A 22,193-nucleotide genomic window follows, 5' to 3' on the forward strand; every position below is an offset into this window, starting at 1 on the left:
AAAGCTAAAGCCTGGTCCTCTTCTCAATATTACCACTTCCCAAACACTATAGGTTCCCCTAAATATGTGAACAGGGAAATAAACATTTCCATTGTTTGTCCTCTTTTCCCCAGACATAAGCACACACACACAGCCTACCCCCGACACCCACAGTGAGAGCAGGGATTCACTTCCTCGGGGAGGGGCCAGGGGTAAAGGATGGAGCTTTTGGAGGGAATTTTAAGTTCTGACTCAACTTGCTCTATAATCTTTTCCAATTCCCCCAGAAATAATTCACCCTCAGTAGACTGAATGATGGTGTCCAAGGAACTGAATCTCCTTTGGGGATGTAGAGCTCATGGGGCATATTTAATGAATCTACTTCACTTGTGGGTCCTCTAGGGTTCTGCTAGCCTATGTAACACTTCATAAACATCCCTTGTTATAGGGCATCCAGGAAACAGGGGTGGCAGCTGGTTCAGTTTCTTTTACTTCCAGAAGTTTAGAACTTACAAGTTTTCCTTGCCGATGGCTCAATTGCCTCCCTCTTATTTTCATGCCCAGCAGGGTCTGAGTAATAAGGGGGAAGAGAGGGAGGTCAGTGCAGGGGCTCTGCGGGCCCTGTGAAAGGTAAACCTCATGGAAAAAGAAGGGCTTCAATGGGCCAGAAACTTCCACTACCTCTGGGTCCTTGAGTGCTGCAGATCCTAGAGAGGAAGTTAATCCACAAGTAAGCCAGCGTGTTTTCTGCCCCCCAGGGACATGGATGGGGACGTGGACATTGAACTTCCGGAGGTGAGCCTTCGTAGGGTACTCTGGAGGGTGGGGTTCAGTGACTGTCCCGAAAGTTCCCTTCAATCACAGTGTCATTCAGAGCTTTGAAGTTCAGGGAATGGTTTATCTGCGATCCGGTGAGTACCTTGATTCCAACCTCGTGGGGGACACGCCTTCTACCTTCTAAGGCTCTCATGTCCCACCAGGATGGGGCATGGGAACGAGGTAGGTGCCCTGAAGAAAGCTTTGTTTGGACCAATGTTTCTCTGTGCACGATGTTTCTTCACCATGAAATTGCAAACATGATTTTGTCCAACTCGCTCTGTTCCGAGAGTTGGGTGCTGCTTCTGAAGGGGGTGGGATGTCTTTAAAATGCATTCGGTTTAAGAAAAATAATCAAGAAGAAAATGAGAGTGGCTAGTAGATTCCCTGACAGTGGACTTGGAGGAACACGGGACTTCCTCCCTACCATATGTGTATTGGTAGGAGGCAGAGGGGGTGGGTTTTATACTTGTCCAAGGGCTGTAAGACTTTGAAGAGGTGCTGAGGTGTACCTGGGACAGTGTGACGCTTCCAAAGTCAGCACTGATCTGCACAAAACAAAACTAAAACACCCAAAGCATTTGCTGAGCTCGTTCCATGCGCTAAGCCCAGGGCTGCCTGCTAGAGACAGACTGCGGCCTTCAAAGATTTCACCACCTGTCAAGACAGATGGTTCAGCAAGTAATTACAGCTGAGAGTGGTGAGGAGTCTGATAGAGGAGGTGCAGGGAGCCGTGGCCACCCTGGCTGGGACCCCAGCTCGGTCAGGACTCCAGCCTCCCTTAGCGCGCTTATCTGCAAATGTCCCCCCTGATTGGTCCTTCCAGATTCTCCCGCTGAAGAGCCTTCACAAGGAATCCGACTGCCATTCTTAATGCTCCAGGCAGTGGCCACTTCTGGCCCCTCCTCACCGCAGTGAGGTCCCAGCCTCTCCCGTGGGACCACAAGGTCTCCTGTGCGCGCCTCTTTTTCTTGGTATTTCTTTGGGATAATTGTAAACGCCAAGTGTCTTTTCTGTGCATCCCATGTAAGTTCCTCTGGTTTCTTCTTAGCCTCCGAAGCCGACTCCACCTGGCCAGGAGACAGAGGAGGAACTGCAGTTCCGGGCCCTGTTTGAACAAGTTGCGGGTGAGGTAGGGCTGACTGCAGGCTGCCCTTGGCCTTGACCCCCTGCAGTGCTGAGGGGCCTGGTTTCTTCCACAGCCCAGGGATGCAGTAAGGTGTTTGTCAGCAGCACTTCCCAGAGGCCTGGTGGAGCTAGAGCCAACGAGAGGCCAGGCCTGATCATTTGGGAGGCTCTAAAGACCGCCTCCCCCACCGCATCCCTCCCGCCGGGCTGCCACCGTTGGTGGGACAAGGGCCCCCAAAGGAGCTCAGCCCGGCCCAGGGGCTTTCTGTGGAAGGCTAGAGGAAGCCTTGAAGAGGTGGCTCATTGCACCCTGTCCACAAACCACTGCCTTTAGAATGTTCTCTCTGCTCTGGTGGAAGGTGGTATTGTTCGGGGACGTCACCATGAAATTGCAAACATGATTTTTGTCCGGTAACATCAGCGGCATGGCTAGGTTTGGCAGTTCGGGCCAGGGCCAGCCACTGGGGAAGGAGAGGATCTGTCTCTCGCCTCCTGCTCTCCGACCCCGACCCCGTTCTTGCCCCCTCGGTTGTCAGCTTGTTTGTTGGGGGCCCTGGCCACTCTTGGGGGCCCTGGGTATCCCTCGCCCCAGGCTCCGTTCTCCTAGAAACTGCCCCACCTGTGCTCCCTCGTAGCCATAAATAAAATTAGCCTGATTGACCATTTCATGGTGGGTGCTGATGACTACATTTGGTTCCTTCCCCTGCCAGGGCTCCTGAATCATAAAAGAGGTGGGACACCTGCACCAGGGTGGGGGGAGCCCTGATGGCGGGATTTCAAGCAGTGTAAGAACTAGCAGGGCAGGGAGACCTGGGGACTGCAGTCTGGGTGGGGAAAAATGGGGACTCGTGTGACTTACTTTGTGTAAGCCACAGCAGGCAAGGTGGCCATCTGCTCTTCCCAGGGCGGCCTGCAGCCCCGGGCAGGGCGGAGCAGGGCTGGGCGGGATAGGAACGCCAAACGTCCAGCTCTGGGTGCTGGCTGGAAGACCGGCCTGGGTGAGCTCCTCCTCACGGCTGAGGAGGGACAGAAGTTGCCAGAAATGGAGACCCAGGTTTGGAAGGGAAGTGAGGGAATGTTGCAGGAGATTCTTTCCAACTTTACCAATGACCAAAAAGCACCTGTAGAATCAGCTCGCTGGTTCCAGTCCTGCTCTTCTTCGGACTGGCCTGATGGCTCAGACGTGTGGCTCCACCTCTGGCCTGCTCTGTCCCAGGGGGGCTTGGGCTGCATCAGCGATTCTCCTCTAGGGCTGAACACCCCAAACCCCGTTCCCCAGGCCTCAGAAGCTCCAGGGGTGGAACCTGGGCAGGCGCATATGGAAATAACTTCTTAGGTGACTGTTTCGCACCACTAGCTCAAAACCCTGGACCAAAGGAGCCCTGAGTCCGTGCTACTCAAACTGTCATACACATAACCCTTGCCAGAGCATCCTGGGAAAATGCCGATTTCCTCCCCAGAAGGTCTGGGGAAGGGCCTGAAACTCTACAATTCTGACAAGCTTCTAAGGGCCCTGGATGCTGAGATCTCGTGGACTTAGTGGACAGCCCGAGATCAGTGGTTCTGAAAACACCCTACAGGTTTTGAAAAGAATCCATGGGACATCCTCCCAGTCTTCTGATTGAAATGGTCCCTGGAGTGAGCTCCCAGCGCGGAGTGAGCCCCCAGGGTGGGCATTTTTAATACTCTCCAGGCGGTTCTGCTGTGCAGGGGCTTGGAGACCCAGACACGAAAGTCCTCCAACAGAAGCGCCACGTGGGGAGCTTTAGCTCACGGGGTAGGGACGCTTGCCTCCCCTGGCCCAGTTTTTCCATCCTTTCTGGGCTGGGCATGTGAGTCCCTGAGAAGTTAAGCAGGCTACAGTCATGGGAAATGGGTACACGGGCCCGCAGCAGGGTCCTTGAGGGCCGGGCTTGTCGCTTGAGCCAAATCAAGCTCAGAACTAGAAGCAACTAACAAAGAAGGCGCTAAGGGCCATAAAAAGCAATTGTCTCTCCTTCAACAGGACATGGAGGTGACAGCAGAGGAACTGGAATATGTTTTAAATGCTGTGCTGCAAAAGAGTAAGTGCTCATCCCCCCCCATCGGGGACCCCAGGGCTCCTCTGGAGGGGACATGTGACCTGTGACCTCATGCTGCCTGGCTCTCCTCCAGCTCCCCCAGGCTCCCTGCTCTCCAGGGCCGACTTTAGGTAGACTTTCAAAATAGCTTTCATTGCTTATTTCCTGATTACGAGAACGATGCCCATTATGGGAGAAAATTACATAAAAATGCAAAAAAGCCTAAAGACAAAGACAGAAGCCACCAATAATCTAACCACCCATAGATAACTGCTGTTAAGATATGTGTGTGTATCATGTGTCGTTGGTGTGTCTCTCAGTGAGTGCATATATGTAAATTGTAGATACAATTTTGTTAATGTAACAGCTTTGAGACATAATTCACATACTATACAATTCACCCACCATGGTTTTTAGTGTGTTTGCAACATTGTGCAACCATCACCACAACCAGTTTTGGAACATTCCATCACTCAAAAACTATACCCAGTAGCAGTCACTCCCCACCTCCCCCAGGCCCTGAAACAACCGATCCACTTCCTGTCTCTATAGACTTGCCGATTCTGGACTTTTCATATAAAAAGAATTATGTGGGGTGCCTAGGTGGTTCGGTCGGGGAAGCACCTGCCTTCGGCTCAGGTCATGATCCCAGCATCCTGGGATCGAGCCCCGCATCAGGCTCCCTGCTCACCGGGAAGCCTGCTTCTCCCTCTCCCACTCCCCCTGCTTGTGTTCCCTCTCTCACTATCTCTCTCTCGTTCTCGCTCTCAAATAAATAATTGTGTTTTTTTAATTAAAAAATAATAAAAATAAAAAGAATCATGTAATAGGTGATCCTAAGTGACTTCTTTCACTTAGCATAACGTCTTCAAGATTTATCCACGTTGTAGTGTTTGCCAGGACTCTTCAATCCTTTTTATGGCTGGATAATATTTCACTGTAGGAGTATACCAGGTTTTGTTTCTCCATTGCTCGCGGATGGCCATGAGGGTTGTTGCCACTCTCTGGCCGTTATGAATAATGCTGTTGTGAACATTCATGAACGAGTCATCTGTGTGGACATTTCTCTTGGGTATATACCTCGGACAATTGCTGCCAGAGTACGGTAACTCTGTACTTCCTGTTTTAAGGAACCATCCGACTGTTTTCCAAAGTGACTCTTTTACGAGCAGTGTACGAGTGTTCAAAGTTCTTCAGTAATTTCAAATCCTGCCTTTTAAACTGACTTTTTATGAGCATTTCCACAGATCATTAAATGTGCTTCAGAAACATGGTTCTTAAGGACTGTGTAACAATCCATCCTTCGCACATAACCTTTTCTGCTCCTACCCTTCCATTGGTCATCTATGTCATCTCTAAATTTTTGCCATTATACATAACCAGATGATAAAGATGTTAAATTGTAATTCTTTGCTTGGGATTCTTAAAACTAGGATAAGTGAATGGAAAGATCTTCCCATTTTTTATATTGTGCAGTGTTGCCTTCCCAAAGGCCATGTCAGTTTCTGCTCTCACCAGCAGCCTGAGAGTGAGCACGTCTCCCCCTCACCAGCCCGGGATCTGACCACGCTCTTGGACTTCCAGCAGCCGGCAATAGGCTTATCTTATCCCATGTCCAATGAATTCTGCTTTCATGTGTGATTTCAGAAAAGGACCTCCAATTCAAGAAGCTAAGCCTGATTTCCTGTAAAAACATCATTTCTCTAATGGATGTATCCTTCCAATCTGTGGGCAGAAAGGGCTGTGTTTTCCTGTCGTGCAGACCCTCTTAGAATGTGGCACCTTTAACCGGTAGGATAGTCTTCTTCTCGGGAAACATCCAAAGACCAGGCAGCCCCTAGAACTGGAACAGAATCAAGAGGCACAGACTGTCCAGTGGAGGGGGGGGATGCTTTTGGAGGGACTTGGGGTGCCACTTGGGGGGTCTTGTTGCCACTTTGGGGTCCCAGCTAAGGGAATAATAAGGGAATGTTTTTATTGTGCTTTCTCGAACTTGCTGGTGCCATCCCCATCTTACCTCTGCCATTTCCCCTCTTCAGAGATGCGTGGTTTGATAATTAAGCCACCTCCCTAGGAGCCCTGACTCTGCTACCTGTCCCCCAGGCCAGCCGGTTGCCCCTCCATCCCTGAAGTCCTGCGAGGCACCTTGGGTTGAAACCCTGCTCATCTTCCTTCCTTCCTTCCTTAACGCGCTCGGCACAGACCAGTGGCAACGGGAAGCTAGAGTTCGGGGAGTTCACAGTGTTCTGGGACAAGCTGAAGAAGTGGACAGTACGTGACCCCGCCGGGCATGGCCTCTGGGGATTGCGCCAGCCTGGAGCAGGAGGGGGTCTTCAGCGGCCAAGGGAAAGGGCTGAAGGGAAGGAATTGTGATGCAATTCCCCAGTTCCCTTCTCCTGCTTACAGAAGTACCCCAGGGCTTGCGCCCGGAAGGGAAAGGAAAGCAAAAGGTGGAGGAGCCTCTCCTCCTGTCCAGGCTGTATGCAGTTACTGTCAAATGTGGCGCCTTCGGGTACCCTCCCTCTGGTTCTCAATGCCTCTGTCCTCCCCACAGAACCTTTTCCTTCAGTTCGACACTGACAAGTCGGGCACCATGTCCTCCTACGAGCTGCGGAGCGCCCTGAAAGCCGCAGGTAAAGCAAAGCCTGGGAGGTCAAGTGTGGGCTGCGCGTGGCCAGGACTGTGTACGGCCCCTTGCTTCTCATGCCCTATGAGGTGGCCGGTCTTTGACCCGAGTTCATGCTTCTTGAGGGCACAGCCCTGCGAGCGCCAGAGCCAGGCCTCAGGCTCAGGACTCGCTCGCCCACGCCAGGGCTGTGTTTTAAACCACTGTGTGGACATTGGCAGGAATCTGTAAAATGGATCCACTAAGGGTGAACTTAGCCTGACCCCCTCTGCCACCTCTGGCCAAGTTTTCTGGCCGAGCAGAGGTACATGTGACCCTTTGGTGGCAAGCTGCACTGCCTCCAAACCTCTAATTGCTGCTCTCGGAGGGTGATGACCATGGACGAGGCAGGGCGTGCCCGATCCCATGATTCAGGGTTGGGGAACGGAGCTCCTCTGCCACCTGCAGCCCTGTCCCTGGCCTTGTCCCCGGCTTTGTCCCCAGCAGACGGAACCCAAACCAGATGGTAGTCACGGTTTATATCAGCTCTGTACACAAAGGATGGGAGCCAGGTGGTGTCCCTCGCCCTCTGGCAGTCACCACCAGGGCAGCCCGAGTCTCTGGGGCTCTGCCGTCCTGGGCTCACAGCCGTGGTTCTGAGGCCACTGCAGCCCCCAGTCCCTGCCAAGTTGCGTGGTGTTTCTCACAAAGCGTGCTTCACAGACGTGCCCCCTGGGCCCTGCCAGAGCTTAGAATCGGGTTCCCTCCCAGGTGAGCCAAACATCTGGAAACATCGTCAGCTTCATGGTCTGATAAAGGGACAGAATGTCCAAAATCGGGACCATCTTGGGTCCTACGAAAGGGAGGAAAAAAACCAAGGTTAGTTATAAAGTGGAAAATACCACAGAGGAGGAGGGCCTGATTTTCTTAAGGGCTGGTGACCCTGTTTCTAGGGGAGGAGGACGGAGCAGAGGGGCAGACGTGGGGGGCAGGAGGGTGCCCTGCTCTCCCCTCCTCCAGCCCCATGGAGAGCACATGCTAGGATCTGGGGTATCACCAAGAACCGACACCATTGGCTGGCTCCAGAAACCGCTCCCAGTGTCTGACTAGCCTCCTCCTCTGTCTGGGATTGGGACTAAGGAGCAGGGAAGACCTGGGTAGACGTCTAAGCAGTACATTGAATGTTCCCTGGGAAGTGAGCATGTAGACTGAAGTCAAGGGGGGGGATCCCTAGGATGTAGGTTAGACACTGAAGCATTAAATATTGGATCTAAAGTGACTTTACCTCTAAAGCCCTCATTTAACCAATAAGGACAGGAATCCCAGAGAAGCAAAGCAGACCGCCTCTGGCTCAGCCTGGGTGGGTGAATGAGCCCCTGCCCCAGGGGGTCACTCACCTGGGGCAGGAGCATCCCTTCTAGAAACACGATTTCCAGAGCCCTCAACACCTTTGGGTTAAAGTGCTCTCCAGAAAGGGAGGTGGGGGAGAAGGGGTGGGAGTAGGGCTCAGACACCATCCGGCTTAAGTTCCCGCAAGTGAGGCTTCCTGAAAAGTCAGCAAGATACAACGGGTAGGTGAATGTCAAAACCAAGAGCATGACCTCACAAGTCCACCAGCATCCCTCCTGATGGAGACGCACACTGTCACGCTGCATCCACGCTGAGGACGGGGAGCCCACCTGCTGACTGGGTGTGCCCCAAAGGTGCGCTCCACGGGGCCCAGCCAGGACCAGCTCTGTATCTCCTCCCCGGCCCCACAGGCTTCCAGCTGAGCCATCACCTCCTGCAGCTGATCGTCCTCAGGTACGCGGACGAGGGGCTCCAGCTCGGCTTCGATGACTTCCTCAACTGCCTTGTCCGGCTGGAGAATGCGAGCCGTGAGTGGCTGGTGGGGCTGCGCCCCCTGGGTCCCGAGGGGGGTCCACATCCCCTCAGTTCCCTTCCAAGAGCAGGTGACAGCCAGCCAGCCATAAATCCTGGCAACAAGAGGCTCTGTCATGTGATCTCTGTGCCATGTGCGTGGTTAGATGAGGGGTGGGGGTGTGGGAGTCTTCTCTGCCGGGCCATCCTTAAGAATCTTCTCATCCACGGCCTCTGGGTTCGGGCCACTCCGCTTGCTGAGTCATCCTCCGCGTGTACACTTGCAGTGTCCTTGCAGGACAGGTTGGGGGGGTGGGTTCCGCCTCCTATCTGAGGGAAGGTCTGATCCGGGGTCAAATCCATCATAGCCCATAGAATCAGAGGAGTCTCTCTCTCTCCCTCGTCTTCTCTTTCCTCCTCTGTCCCCCTCCCTCCACCCAACCTTTGTGTTTTTTAAGCCCTAGATGCTGACCTGGTTTTCCCAAACAAGATGTGTTACCCCAAGAAGAGAGAGAGAAATTATGTGTAGGGATCCTTAGAGCGCGCAGTTTGTGATCACACTGTCACCAAGTTGAAGCTGAACGAAGCGCATCCAGGGGCCTGGAACCCAGCACCAGGGTGGCCACCATGATTGGGAGCGGGGGAGAGAAATGTGTTGGTGCCCAGTGCCCTGCACACCTGAGGATGCCCATGCTTGGTTTCACGCTTCAGTGTCACCATCTTGAATCTTCATCATTTTTTAACAAAGGCTCCCACATTTCCATTCTGCGCTGGGCCCCATGAAGTATGGACCTGTCCTGCTTGGCATTTTCTAAAGGATGTTTGCTAGGTGACCTCAAGGACTTGCTAAACCAAGGCAGGGCCTGTGATCCTCGGGTCTACCGTGCCAGAGGTCCCTTTGCTTCTTTTGTGACACTTGTGTTCTACATGTGATTACCTGTCCCCAGGCTGTAATCCCCGGGAAAACCGCACTTAGGGGACAAGTGAGGCTTATGGGTGGGCTGATCATGATGACTTGAGAGAGGCAAGCAGGTGCTGAAGGGCCTTGCACACCAAGCCAGGAGGCTGGGCTTTCTCTAGGTGGTTACCACTAGCTAGTAAGAGGTGCGTTTTAGAAAGGCCCCCCTGAAAGGTAGTCACTTACTAGAATTACACAGTGGTCAAAACCGACCTAAAAAGAATGAGATTTGGTAGCTTCTCTTCTCTCAGCTGCCCCTGTCCTTTCTAAATCCTCTCAGCCCGATCCTTCCCAGCAGGGGGTTCTCAGCTTGTTCTTACAAAATCGAGGAATATTAGGGAGAAGGCACTTTGGGCTTAACACCATCCTACTCCAGGATCCTCTCCTTAGATCCACCACCTGGAGAACTTTTTAAAATACCAAGGCTAGGGCTTTACCCCAGGATTATTCAAACTTTTTATTCTCAAAATTTTTAATCAGACACTTGAATATAAGGAATAATAATCAGTCCCCATGGGCCCCACACCAGGGTTCCTAAACTTTACCACACATTACAACCCCTCCAGTAGCTTTAAAAAATTTCGATGACCTGGGGTTGGGGGGGTGGGCAAAATAGGGGAAGGGGATTCAAAGGAAAAAATGTTTTGTGATAACCAGGCTGCACAGGAGGCCAATTAATTAGAATCCAGGGGGTGGCACGCAGCATCGCTGTTTATAAAAACCCCCCAGATGGTTCCAGCGCCTTACACCAGCCTCAACAATGATCATCCTGCTAATCTTTCATATGTTCTTCTAACATATACTTTTTTCGAATTATTTGATAACAGAGCTCAGAAATTCAGTCCTTCCCTCTGTAAATATCTCTAACAGGTAGGCTTGTTTTCAGCACAGTGCTCATGCTGTCTGTACCCCCAACACACTTGTCAGTGAGCCCTCAACATCATCTAAGACCTGGCCCATGCTGAACTTCGCCAGGTCCTCTTTCCACATTTGCTTGCTTGTCTAGGGATCTACTCACTGCACTTGGCTGTTGGGTTCTGTCTCTTTTGTTCTATGACAGTCCCCTCCCTTTTTGTTATATTTTTAAAGTTCCTGGGAGACTCTTAGGGGAAGCCAGACTTGACTGGCTTGGCCACTTCGATTAAAAGGGGAGACTGAGGCCCAGAGAGGAAAGTAGTTTTCAGTGCGTTAGCTGAGATGTCCAGATCAGCCAGCTCTCCGTCCTCCCCCTGCTCCTCCTACATGTGCGGGCACCTACAATGCTCACCTTCTCCTTAGGGACTCGTAGAGATTGAACGGCTTTCAAGACTTATGCAAAACTTCATGTACATGAGCTTTTTCTCTGGGGAGAAGGCCCGTGGATTACGAAGGACCTGTAGCTCCCCAAAAAGTTAGCACAGGGGAGATGTTTGGGGTCCAGGAGCTGGCCAGCTGACTGGCATATTGTAGAGGACAGCACGTGCCACCCAATGCTAAGGCCACCAGCTCTGCCATGCCAGGAATTCAAGAGCCTCCACCGTGTGACAGAAATCCCTGTGCAGTTGGCCTGAGTCTGGCCTGCCATTCCAGAAGATCCTTGCTTACCACCAGATGGAGCAGCTCCTCCATGGACTGCCCTGCAGGCCCCAAGGTCACTAGGAAAGAAAGAAACCTGTTGAAGGAACTGTCCCCACAATGATGCCTTTCTCGTGTCTCTCCTATTAGGGGTGTTCCAGGCTCTCAGTACGAAGAACAAGGACAAGGAGTTCATTCATCTCAACATAAACGAGGTATGATCCAGCCAGGGCTAGGCAGAGCCCCCGCTCTATAAATGTTTGCTGAATGCATGTGAAGGTCACACTTAGCCATGGGCGTAATAACAACAATGAAACTGCTAATATTTTTTAGGTACTAGTCAATTAGCAGCCAATGCAGTCGTTACAATAGTCCTGTGAGCTAAGGATTAACAGTATCCTCATTTGGCAGAAGTGGAAACTGAGGCATAAAATGATTAATCACCTGGAACAGAGTGAGCAAGTAAACCCTGCCTTCTTCTTCTCTTCCTTCTGCCGTATGGGTTCCTCAGCCTGCCTGCCTTCTAGCTTCCAATTCGTTCTCTCCCCTTGCGCATGTTGTCCTGTGGGTCTCATGATTCTTGGGGGTTGTGTGTGTGTGCACGCACATGCATGTATGCACATGTTTGCACACACCTCAAAAACCCTGAGAAAGACACAACTTTTGCCAGTTACAGGGCTAACCACAGCAAAAGTGATGGAGGGAAGAGCCTGGATCAGAGTCTCAGAGGCTTCGAAGAGGTGTCCCAGGTGTGGACCGTCCTGTCCCCACTGCCTAGAGTGCGGTCCGCAGACCAGCGGCGTGCGCATCACCTAGGGGAGCTGTTAGAAATGCGGAGTGCCACATAGTGATTACAGCCCACAAAACTGTTATAAACTTCAGAGTTGCTAAGAGACTACATCTTAATTGTCCTAGCCACACACAAAAAAGAAATTATAATCATGTGACCTGAAAGAGGTGTTAGCTAATCACATTGCGATATGTAAATACATATATAACACTTACACAGTGTTAATGTCAATTATATGTCAGTAAAATGAAGACAATAAAAAATTACACAAACAAGAAATGCAGAGTACCAAGCCCCACCCCGGACCTGCTGAATCAGATCTTGTTTTAGGAGGATCCCCAGTGATTCCTACACATACTAAAGTTTGAGAATGCTGGTTAGACATTCTCCTACCCAAAGGCAGGGAGGAAACTATAGAATGCCTCCCTTCACTGGTTCCCATGATTTCTTTCTTTTTTTTCTTTTAAAGATTTTATTTATTTATTTTGACAGAGAGAGACACAGTGAGAGAGGGAACACAAGCAGGGGGGAGTGGGAGAGGGAGAAGCAGGCTTCCCGTGGAGCAGGGAGCCCGATGCGGGGCTCGATCCCAGGACCCTGGGATCATGACCTGAGCCGAAGGCAGGCGCTTAACCGACTGAGCCACCCAGGTGCCCTGTTCCCGTGATTTCTATTGCCCATTTTTCTCCTTTCTTCCCCCGTGTCTTCCTGTCCAGCTTTGCTTTCCCTTGGACCTAACAGTAGCAAAGTCAGCAGCCCGAACCTCCTTCCCGTCTCTGAGCTCTTTCCCCTCCCCACCCTCTTCCACATTCACACCACAAACACTGGCTCATTTCCAAATTCAGTAGCAACTTTGGATTTGGGTTCCACTTTAATGACTATCAAGATAAAGAAGGTGATGACATTGTGTATAAATGGGATGGAACATCCCCTTCTGTGCTTTGATTTTGGTCAGTTCACCCGCTCTGCGCCTCAGTTTCCCCATCTGCAGAGAGATCAGGCCTTAATCTTACATCAAAAGTTTGGTGTCTAAAAAAATATCATGTAATTTGGCCACTTATTGTGTTGCCTCATCACCAATGTTCTGTGTGTATCTCCGATCCCTGGATACACTGTGATTTCCCTGAGGACAGACACTGGGCATTTTCCTTTTCTAGTATTCTCTCTAAACTTCAAAGCACACAACACAATAAATATAACTCCTCTGACCGATAACCATATAAAACACCTGGGGGGTTCCAGAAAAAGATGTGCATACTCCAACTGGCCCCTTATGAAAACAAGAGGGACCCCTAGACCCAGATTTCTCAATTACATCAATATTTGGCCACTATTAAGCATGAAGAAAGGACAGTGGCCACCTGTCCAGAGTGCAGGGGGAGAGTGGGCAGGTTTGGTACTCAACACTCTCTCCCAAAGGCTTCAATGAACGTACCAGAAGCGTGCAGGAAGCGTTCTATTGCCTCAGAGTCAAGGGGTCATTTTCAAACCAAGTGTCCGTGGGCGGGGGGGCTGGAATGAGCTCTCTATCCTGTCCACCCTCCCCTCAACAGACCCAAGTCATCTGGTGTGAGCTCCTGCCCCGCCCACAGTTGTTCATCTCTAAGACAACAGGACAAATCTTCGAGTCTTCTCCCTCTTTCTCCCTTCGAGCCCATCATCCTCAACTCTGGCTGCACAGTAGGATCACCTGGGGAGATTTTAAAATCCCAATGGCTTGGCCATGACCCAAACCAATTAAGTCCACATCTCTCGGGGTGGGGCCCAAGCATTGATATTTTTAAAATTCCCCCATGAGTCCAGTATGCAGCCAAGTTCAAGAGCCCCCTCTCATCCACCTAGGTAACAATCGGATCCTTGCCCCACCTACAGTTACTCTGCTAGAAGAGCCTGTGTGTCTTCCTTCACCCAGCTGCCTTCCCTGACCCTGACCTTGGCATACGCTGTGTCCAGGAAATGGGGCAGAGAAGAGAGAAGAAACCATCCCACATAATTGTGTTTCCCCGTGACCATGCTGTGATAAGAAAGCAGGGGGCAAGGGGAGGAAGAGGCAGGATGCCGTCAGGCTAGAGAAGGAACTGCATGCAACTTCACCAGTTCACTTGTAATGAGCCCCAGATGCTGAGCCTGCAGCCTCTTCCTGATGGACCACCTCTGTCCTAACCGTCAGGGGACCCCTCATCAAAGAGGAAAAGGCACTTCATATTGCCCTGCCTGAGGTGCCTCAGGAAGGCTCTCTTCTTTGCCAGGGAGAAAGCACATTTCTCTCTCTCTCTCTGCACTTGACTTGAACTAACTCAGAAAGATCTCAGGACCTCTGGAAAACTGAAAGTGTTGGGAATTCACATTTTAAAAATATTTCATGTTGAAGTGGAAGTCCATATTCGAAGGCAAGATGATTGGATGGCGGAACTGCTGTGACACAAACCAACCAGGGCTGGTAGGGGAGTAGAGGGATAACCAACTCTTCACTTTCTCTCTCTGTCTTTTTGTTCCCAGTTCATCAACTTGACAATGAACATCTGAGGCTTCCGCAGCAAGGATGCAGTCTGTCCGGCCGAGTCTTGACTTTTGGACCATGAACTTCAGAACGTTTCTTGGTGTAGAGCTCTCCTCCCATTATCCAACCTTCTCCTCCCCCTGCCCCACCATCCTGATCTTGGAAGAATGAAATGGACTCAGCTATGATCTCTGATTTTATGCTCCTTCTTTGTACAATCCCTGCCCTAAGAGGGGCTGAGGTTACCACCTGTGCCTTACGCTCAGGTTCAGGCATCGTTAGCAATTTCTCCCCCCACCTTCCCCACCTCTTCCCAGTACTAATTATCCAAAGTGTAACTCAGTGCACAGAGCCCTGGCTTCAGTGGAATGTCAATCATTACACTCGAACATCCTATACAGGACAATGTTTCTATAAATGTGTTGGGGCCTGAGATGAGAACAGAAAGTTGTGATGTCATAATTAAGTATTTTCTTCATCTTAGGTGTGTTTCCTTATTGGGGGGCAAACCTTGGGGGAATTCTGGATGCTTACTTGTAAGAGTGGAACAACATGAAAATCCCTATTTCCTCCTCCAAGAGGTGGTAACTAAGACAGTGTCTGTCCAGTCCAGACATCCTTTGTGTCTAAAGCTTTGGGTCAGAAAAGTCAGGTGCAGTGCTTTTCTTCTCGGTAGCCCAGATTCAGGTCAGACTGGATTGCATTAATTTCTACCATGCTGGGGAAGAACAGAGTGCAGAAGCCTTGTTTTAGCTCCCTGACACTGAATAGGAAAATCCCACCAAATTGGAATAATGGGAAATAACGTGATATTGCCTCAGTAAATGTTAGGTCTCATTTTCTTATTTATATACTTGTGGCAGGTGAGGTGGAATGAGGGGTGTGCAGAGAGAGAAGGGGGCACAATGGTTGGGATGAAGATCAAGTTAGAAGTGAAACTTCATCAGATTCCTGTCCCCTGGCTAAAGATGCCGGGACAACATGATCTCTTCTCAATTCCCAACCCTTCCCTGATCTCACCCAGCAATAGGAGCATCATGCAATAACAATGTTTTCTAGTTTCTGTACTTGATATTTGATATCTTGAGGGCTTGCTAACCCTGGAGGGATTGCCCTTCCCAAAGCTAGTCAATTCCCGGAAGTAGCAAACAGCTTGCCTGCAAGTGTGCTTTTCATATACAAGCCAACCAATCCAGAGCCCACACCCCAACCACCTCCTCTATGGGAATTTGACACTCCAGGCCACTATCCACCTACCCTAATCACCGTAGAGCCAGGTTTCAGACAACTAGGGACACTTCTAAGCCCCAGAGCCTGCTGAAATTATACAAACTAGCCAATCGTCAGACTGCTTACCTTGCCTCACCCATTCCTTCCTATGGAAACCACAATAAAGATTCTTGCCTACATTTTCCCCTTGCTCCCTCTGCTTCCTGACCAATTCTGGTGCCTCTCTGTATGGCCCTGCATGACATGGCATGCCCCCTCCTTTTGGGATTGGTGAATATAACAAGTTACCTTTTCAATAGCAATTGTCTCCTGATCTTTTGGTCTCACCAGATAATAACTTGAATTTACAAGAAATGAACAGCACTACAAATAGTATCTGTGGGTTAATATAAAAGTCTATAAATGTGTTTTCTTTTTTCTTCTAATTTTGTTAAAAGACATAAGGTTATATAAAGCAATAATTATAACACTCTATTCTTAGGTTTGTAACATATGTAGAGATATATAATAATAATAGCACAAAGGAAAGGAAAGAAATTGAGATATATTGAAGCAATATTGCTATATTTTACTGACATTAAGCAAGTATTAACCTGAAGTAGATGGTATAAGTTAATTTGCATATTGTAATCTGTAAAGCAACCTCTAAGAAAATAACAAAAATGCAGTAAAGCAACAGAGGAATTGAAATGGTATACCTAGAAAGAATTGTTAGCACAAAAGCAGTAAAGGGGGAACACATTTTCAAAATGAGACACAGAAAACAAAATGGCAGACCTAAATCCAACCACAGCAATAATTATATTAAGTATAAGTGGATAAACACTATAATCAAAAGGCAGTGATTATCAGAATGGATTTAAAAAATAAGATTCAATGGCTACCGTCTACATGAGACACACTTCACACAAAAAGACAAAAATAGGTTGGAAGTAAAATGATAAAAAGTGAATACCATGCTAATGGTAGCAATAAATGAGCCAGAGTGGCTATATTACTATCAAACAAATTTAACTTCTAGATAAAAAATATTATTAAAGACAAGGAGGGTCATTACATATGATAAAGGGTAAATACATTAGGAAGATAAAACAATTATAAATGTCATACTACCAAATAGTAGAGCCTCAAAATACATGAAGCAAAAATGCATAGATTGAAAGAAGAAATGAACACTTTAACAATTAGTTCAATACCCCACTTCAGTAATTGATAGAGCAGCTAAACAGAAAATCAGCAAAGATGCAGAAGACTTGAATGACACTTGTCAACATAATAGACATTTTTAGAGCACTCTACTTTAAAATAAATACACAGTTTTTTCAAAAGCAGATGGAATGTTCTCCAGGTTATATCATATACTAGGCCATAAAACAAATTTCAATATATTTAAAAGGATTCACATCATTCAGAGTATGTTCTCCAGCCACAAATGAATTAAATTAGAAATCACAACTAGAAAGAAATTTGGGAAATCTCAGTTTTTATAAATTAAACACATTTAGAAGTAATCCATGAGTCAAAGAAAAATCACGATGGAAATCAGAAATATTTTAAGCTGAATTAAACAAGGATACAACATATCAAGATGAATGGGATAGGACTAAATGAGGACTTGGGAAAGCAGAAAGTTCTCACATTAGTAATTTAAGCTTCCGTCTTAAAAAAAACATGAGAGGGACGCCTGGGTGGCTCAGTCGGTTAAGCATCTGCCTTCGGCTCAGGTCATGATCCCAGGGTCCTGGGATCGAGTCCCGCATCGGGATCCTTGCTCTGCGGGGAGCCTGCTTCTCCCTCTGCCTCTGTCTCTCTCTCTGTCTCTCATGAATAAATAAATAAAAAAAAAATCTTTAAAAAAAAAAAAACAAAAAACATGAGAGACCAAAAAAACAAGAGAGAAAAAGAGGTAAATTAAATCCAAAGAAAGCAATAAGAAAGAAATAAAGATCAGAGCAAAAATTAATGAACTAGAAAACTGAAGAATAGAGAAACTCAAGGAAATAGAAAGTCAGTTCTTAGAAAAGATCAACAATAAAAAGAAAAGGATCAGCAATATTGATACTCTTTTAGCTAAACTGACCAAAAGAAAATGATTTGTTTCCAGAATATATAAGGAACTACCACTCAACAGGAAAACAAACAACCTGATTTTCTAAATGAGCAAAGATTTCAATAGACATTTCTCCAAAGAAGATATGCAAATGGAAATAAGCTCATGAAAAGATGCTCAATCTGATCAGCCATTAGTGAAATGCACACTCCTACCCATTCACACCACCATGAGATACCACATAGACCCACTGTAATGGTTATAACGAACAAGACTGAAAATACCAAGTGTTGGCAAAAATATGCAGAAACTGCACCCCTCATCCATTGCTGGTGGGAATGTAAAATGTACCGTTCCTTTGGAAAAACAGTTGGGTTTGCTTTAAAAGTTAAACATATACTTACCACATAAATTAGCAAATCCACTCTTAGGTACCTACCTAAGAAAAATGAAAAGATATGATGTATACACAAAGACTTGTAGGTGACTATGAATAGCAGCTTTATTTATAAAGCCAAGACAATGAAAACAATCCATAGCTGGAGAATAGATTAATAAAATTCCTTACAATGGAATTATTGTAAATATTGTAAAATAAGCTGCTAATATATGCTTCTTCTACTTTCCATTTGCATAAACCTTTTTTAAAAGGCAAATCCATAGAGACAAAAAACAGATCTGTGGTTGTCTGGAGCTGGAAATGGAAGTGGGGATTAACTGAGCCAGCACAACAACTGTGTGGGGTGATGGAGATACTCTGAACCTGGATCATGGTGATGGTTGCAAAATCCTGCACATTTACTAAGGAGCATTTGTTTGTACACTTACAATGGGTGTGTTTTGTGGTATTTAAATTATACTTTGATAAACCCTTTAATAAAAAGTACATGATCTGTGAGATAAGAGACAAAAACAAGCAGATAAGAGACATGGGAGTGTAAGCAGATAAACAATATTGAATTAATTACTGTCTACCTTAGTGACTGCTTTCTGTTAAAGTAGTCAAAATGATAATCCATGTTAGTATTTTTTTTCTTAGTTTCAAGAATGATTAGGTTAAGCCTCCGACCCTTGACTTCAGGTGAAGGTCGTGGGATTGAGCCCTGCATCCGGCTCAGCACTCAGTGTGGGGTCTGCTTGAGATTCTCTCTCTCTCACTCTGCCCTTCCCACTTGTGCTCTCTCTCTAAAATAAATAAATAAATCTTTAAAAAAATTAATAAGTCATACTTTATAAATAGCTCATTTAATATTCAGTCTTACAAGTTTGGTTTTCTCATCCCCATAAAACAGATTTCTAAACTATGCAGATTGAGGCTCAGAGGGGCTCATGAAGCAGCCAAGAGCCTTTTGAACGCAATGCTGCTTCCTATTTGAGCAGAATTTGGATGAAGATGTTCAAGCCTCTGCAGGAGGAGGTGGTGTCCTTCCCCATCTTGAGATTCTATGATGCTATCAAGTAACCTGAAAATTATTCTCACAACAGTATAAGTGACTAATGATATTTAAAAAGAAAATGTTGGGGCGCCTGGGTGGCTCAGTCGTTAAGTGTCTGCCTTCGGCTCAGGTGATAATCCCGGGCTCCTGGGATCGAGCCCCGCATCGGGCTCCCTGCTCGGCGGGAAGCCTGCTTCTCCCTCTCCCACTCCCCCTGCTTGTGTTCCCTCTCTCACTGTGTCTCTCTGTCAAATAAATAAATAAAATCTTGGAAAAAAAGAAAAAGAAAATGTCCTCTCTTACTGACATTTTGAAGCACGATGAAAACTTTAAGCCTAAGGAGTGATGTTCCTCGGTGGGATTTCAGCTTGAGAGGAGGATACTTACTCTTTTTGCGGGGTGGACTCCCCCCACTGCGAGGAGCTGCTTGCTCACCTGGGCCAGCTTCGCCCTCACGAAGTGAGCACTCACAGAGTACCTTAACTTTCCTGTGACCTAACTCTGCAGGCTGCAAACTCTACAATGGCTCATAGATTGCAATTCCTGTATGTGATCACAGTGTTTGACACATTGTAACACCGTAAGCCCTCAATGAAGGACAAGGTAAGGGAAAAAATTCTCTAAATAAAGACTTCCGTGGGCTCTCTGGGATAGGCCGGTGGACCATCGTGAGGAGTGGTCACGCCTCCAGCCCCGTTCCCTCAGATAACAGAGATGCCCTACCTCCCCAGTATCTCTCCCCACAGGGCTGCCCCCAGCCCTTGCATCAACTGCGGCCCTGTGGTCACACGTAAAGAACTGCACCCAACCCAGAGACTGGAAATCGTTTCCCATAGATCCTCAGACCAAAGCCCTCAGGCCCTACCAGGAGGGAGCCACGGGCCACAGCCACCTTTCTCTGAAATGCGCCAGGCTCTTCTCGGCCCTGCGCTATGCACAGTCACGCAGTGAAGGGTGCCCACTGAACCTCGGTTTGTTAGCATGCAATACTGGCTCTGCTTTGCTCAAGCCCCAGAGCAGGGGACCCGATTGGCAGGAGTCCTGGGGTCGGTGGTGCCAGCTCTACTCAGTGCACTGGATCATTCATGTTAACAAAGCACCGTTCTACTGAGAGCCAAGACCGCCTGCCAAGTACCCGTGTGGGCTGTGCGGGCACCGACCGCAGCTGCGAATCAACAGTAGGCTGTGCTTGCTACTGATGCTCGCCTGGGGCATTTTCCCAGCCCCACAGTGCCTTTCTGAGAGGTGGCAAGGGGATGGGGGAGAAGGGAGGGGAAGGGGGAGAAAGAGAAAAGTGCAGATGGGAGAGGGAGAGAGACTCTTCCTTGATCCCTGAATGGTGCCTCTGGATGGAAGAACATAGCCCCGTGGTGTTCTTGAGGAGGAGATTTTTCTGTGCATTACCAGTCAAACTCTGCTAGGAGGAAAAGTCTCTCTCTTTCCATAGTCAGGCAACCGAACCACATGGAACAAAATGTGGGATCACATAACGCAAAGAGCATTGGATTCAGAGTCCAGAGACCTGAATTCTAGGCTGTAATTTACCTGCAGCGAGCTGTAGGGGCTGTAGCCACAGCACTTAACTTCTCTGGGCTGCTTTGCTCTGTGCAATTGTATGATTCCTTCTCTAACTCTGGGGCTTTGAAGGCGAGTCAAGTGTGGCTCAGTCCTGGTCCAGTGGGGCGGATGGAGAGACCGGTAGGAAGTAGCAGAGGTGGGGAGGGCCAGCCTGAGAATTCACTTACCTGATTCCCTGACAAAGCTCAGGGTTCTTAGAAGAATGAGACCAGAGGAGTCTCTCCATGCCGCATCAGGACCTGGCTTCTAGGAAATTCTCTGTCCTCCTCCTTCCTTTCAGCATCTCCTCATGCTCCGCCTTCTTCCAAACTCACCAGAAGCCAACTATCCATATGCTTTAGCTTCCTCTCTATTCCCTTGCAGGTGAACTTCTAGGTTCTAAAAAGACAGTCATCCACCCCGATGGTCTCCCCCGTGGTCACTTCTTGACACACTGCTAGAATAGACTTCCTCCCCCCACCACTGGGTTGGCACCTCTGTCGGGACAGTGCCAGCTCCAGGGGACAATGGGGGCCTCCTCCCGTGTGAGGTCTCTGCAGCACGGGATGCCCCTGGCCATGTCCTTCTTTACGAACCCACCCCTTCGCTCTGGGCACTGTTACTCCCTGGCTTCCCCCTGCCTTCCTGGCCAGTCCTGCCAGTCCAATTCCCATGCTCCTCCCCTCTGTTCGGACTTGAATATTGGTGTCTTTAGGACTTAGCCATCAGCACTTTCATCCCATTCTGCACACGCCGGCATCTTGTGTGCTTGTGGATTCCAGTCGCCATTTCTACACCACTGACTCCCAACCCCGTGTCTCACTCCTGGCCCCTCCTGAGCTCCTTGACAGCACACTGTGCAGGAGAATCATATCTACATGCGCCTCTACCCAGTTCTGGGAGGACTCCCACAGGAACCTCCATTCTGCATTCTACAAATATTGAATACTCAGTCAGCACTATGATGGGTGCTGTGTGGCCCTCCTACTTAAGATGCAGTCAGGCCTCCTCCTTGCTCCCAGGAAAATGCCCAAAACTCAGTATGGCCCTGCTTACTGCTAAGCATGTTCTTCAAGATGCAGCCCGGAGCTGGGTTGGCCGTCCTCCCATTTGAAACCATGTCCCCTAGCCTTGCTGGATCACTGCCTCTACTGTGCACTCGCTCTTGCCCACTCTAGGTGTCCCCTCTAGACCAGGAATGCCTTGCTGGCGGAGATGAGAGTCAAGTCATACCCACCTCTGTGCGTCCCATGTGCCCAGCACAGCTTCTGGTCCACATTAATGTTTGGGCTCTCTGTCTCTAATGTGCGTGGACCGCAAGCATGGAGGAAGGGAATTCAGACCCAGAGTATGTATTCCTAAACCCTTTTGATCCCTTTGCTCCATCAGAATAGGCTTAGCTTTTGTGGATACTTGAAGGGTGCCCACCGAACATCTGTTTGCTAGCATGCAATATTGGCTCTGCTTTGCTCAAAAAGCATGCAGGGTGTTCTGCTCCAAAGATGGCATTATGCCTTCCAGATACGAGAAATTTCAAGCATACAGGGTGGTCTTCATTGAAGCAAGGAGCACTCTGGTAAAAACCTTTGATAGGAAACAGATGCAGGTCCCTTTTTCTAAACAAAAGAATCAAAGTGCCGTTCACAGAACCTGCCTGTATTCAATAACAC

At 48.5% G+C, this 22,193-nt stretch overlaps 1 protein-coding gene across 1 annotated transcript in view; it reads left to right on the top strand.

Moving 5' to 3' along the window:
* CAPN9 (calpain 9) overlaps positions 1–15,778 on the top strand; it is a 44,274-nt gene extending 28,496 nt beyond the window's left edge. Inside the window, exons 12-20 of the mRNA XM_081824260.1 lie at positions 738–774; positions 1,847–1,927; positions 3,929–3,986; positions 5,631–5,695; positions 6,186–6,254; positions 6,538–6,616; positions 8,349–8,465; positions 11,111–11,175; positions 14,250–15,778. Of these exons, the coding sequence (XP_081680386.1) occupies positions 738–774; positions 1,847–1,927; positions 3,929–3,986; positions 5,631–5,695; positions 6,186–6,254; positions 6,538–6,616; positions 8,349–8,465; positions 11,111–11,175; positions 14,250–14,276 (598 nt within the window). The 3' untranslated portion in view covers positions 14,277–15,778. The remainder of the gene's footprint in view (positions 1–737; positions 775–1,846; positions 1,928–3,928; positions 3,987–5,630; positions 5,696–6,185; positions 6,255–6,537; positions 6,617–8,348; positions 8,466–11,110; positions 11,176–14,249) is intronic.
* The last annotated feature ends 6,415 nt before the right edge of the window (positions 15,779–22,193 follow it).

The sequence above is a fragment of the Leptonychotes weddellii genome, chromosome 6 (assembly GCF_054177405.1).
Source record: "Leptonychotes weddellii isolate Sample4059 chromosome 6, ASM5417740v2, whole genome shotgun sequence".
NCBI classification, from domain to species: domain Eukaryota; kingdom Metazoa; phylum Chordata; class Mammalia; order Carnivora; family Phocidae; genus Leptonychotes; species Leptonychotes weddellii.